At 56.8% G+C, this 1,363-nt stretch overlaps 1 protein-coding gene across 1 annotated transcript in view; it reads left to right on the top strand.

Annotated features, from left to right (window-relative positions):
• Window positions 1-1,363, top strand: part of cyc7 (guanylyl and adenylyl cyclase family member) — a gene marked incomplete at both ends in the record, with an annotated part of 7,746 nt that overhangs the window by 3,746 nt on the left and 2,637 nt on the right. The window contains 3 exons of the mRNA XM_002955585.1: window positions 492-517; window positions 757-908; window positions 1,109-1,221. Of these exons, the coding sequence (XP_002955631.1) occupies window positions 492-517; window positions 757-908; window positions 1,109-1,221 (291 nt within the window). The remainder of the gene's footprint in view (window positions 1-491; window positions 518-756; window positions 909-1,108; window positions 1,222-1,363) is intronic.

Genomic DNA, 1,363 nt, shown 5'->3' on the forward strand with positions numbered 1-1,363 from the left:
AAGTGTGCGCGTGTGTGGTGGTGAAGGCGGGAGGGGGGCGGGAGGGAGGGCGGGAGGGGGGGTGGGAGGGGGGTGGGGTGAAGATGACCTACCGGGTATTTGGTGAAAGTGAGAGCGAGTAGGAAGGGGAGTGCTAATGGCATCTGGGTGTGTGTTTGTATGTGTACATGTATGTGTGTATGTCCTTAGTAGGACGGCAACGCCTTGGTACCTGGAGCAGGAGGGGCGCCACCCCCCTGTTTGTGCTATCTAGATGTGTGTTCCTAATAACCTTTCCGTTCTCTTGGCGGCATGGAGCCGCAGTACGGCGGCAGCTGCCGTACTGCGGCTCCAGCTGCCGCCGGTCTGGTCGTCTTGGGAAAGCGTCCTGAGATATCATAACCACCAAAACTCACGTTAATCCGCATCGTGAATGCCGTACACTAAACAAATTTGCCGTACTGCCTGCCCGCCCTCTCCCCCCCCAATGTATTCTCCGCTTTGCGGCGCAGGTGGAGACCATCGGTGACGCGCTGATGTGGGTTATTGGGTTTCGGAGCCGCTGGGTGTTTTTAGAGCTTAGGGGTTTAGGGTTTCTATTTTGCCCTAGCAGCCTTTTAACTTCGAGCTTGTACGGCAGCAGGCTGAGTGGTTGCTTGGAGATGTCCGCCGGCCGTCAAATGAACTCGGTAGGGCACAGCACTGCCATCGCTGCGAGCGGACGCGAAACATTTCCCCTCCCCCCTCCCCCCTCCCCCCTCCCCCCTTTCTCTGCAGGTGTGTGGCAGGTTGCCCAGTGCCCGAGGACCCGGTGGCGAGTGCCGTACGAATCGCGAACATGGCGCTGGACATGGTGACTGCCGTACAGCAGTTTCGTCCCTCCGTGGAGGGGGTTCAGGGGGTGCAGATTCGTGTGGGGATACACTCTGGTAGGTCGGTATCTCTGTCGGTCAGAACGTTTGTCGGTCAGTATGTCGGTCGGTGAATGCGTATATGCTGATGGGACTCAGTCACTCCTCTCAAGACTCACCAGACGCATCCGTAATTCATTCCCGACACTTCAACTTCCCTTCCCAATCACATTACCGCTGGTTATCCCCCTCCCCCTCCCCCTCCCCCTCCCCCGCAGGCCCGGTGGTGGCGGGTGTGGTGGGCAAGAGGATGCCCCGGTATTGCTTGTTCGGGGACACCGTCAACACCGCGTCCCGCATGGAGAGCACCTCGGCGCCCATGAGGATTCAGGTGGGTGAGGTTGAGGGGGGTGGCGACCTGGTGTGTGATGTATGTATGTATGTATGTATGTATGTATGTATGTATGTATGTATGTATGTATGTATGTATGTATGTATGTATGTATGTATGTATGTATGTATGTATGTATGTA

This window comes from Volvox carteri (genome assembly GCF_000143455.1).
Source record: "Volvox carteri f. nagariensis unplaced genomic scaffold VOLCAscaffold_53, whole genome shotgun sequence".
NCBI lineage: Eukaryota > Viridiplantae > Chlorophyta > Chlorophyceae > Chlamydomonadales > Volvocaceae > Volvox > Volvox carteri.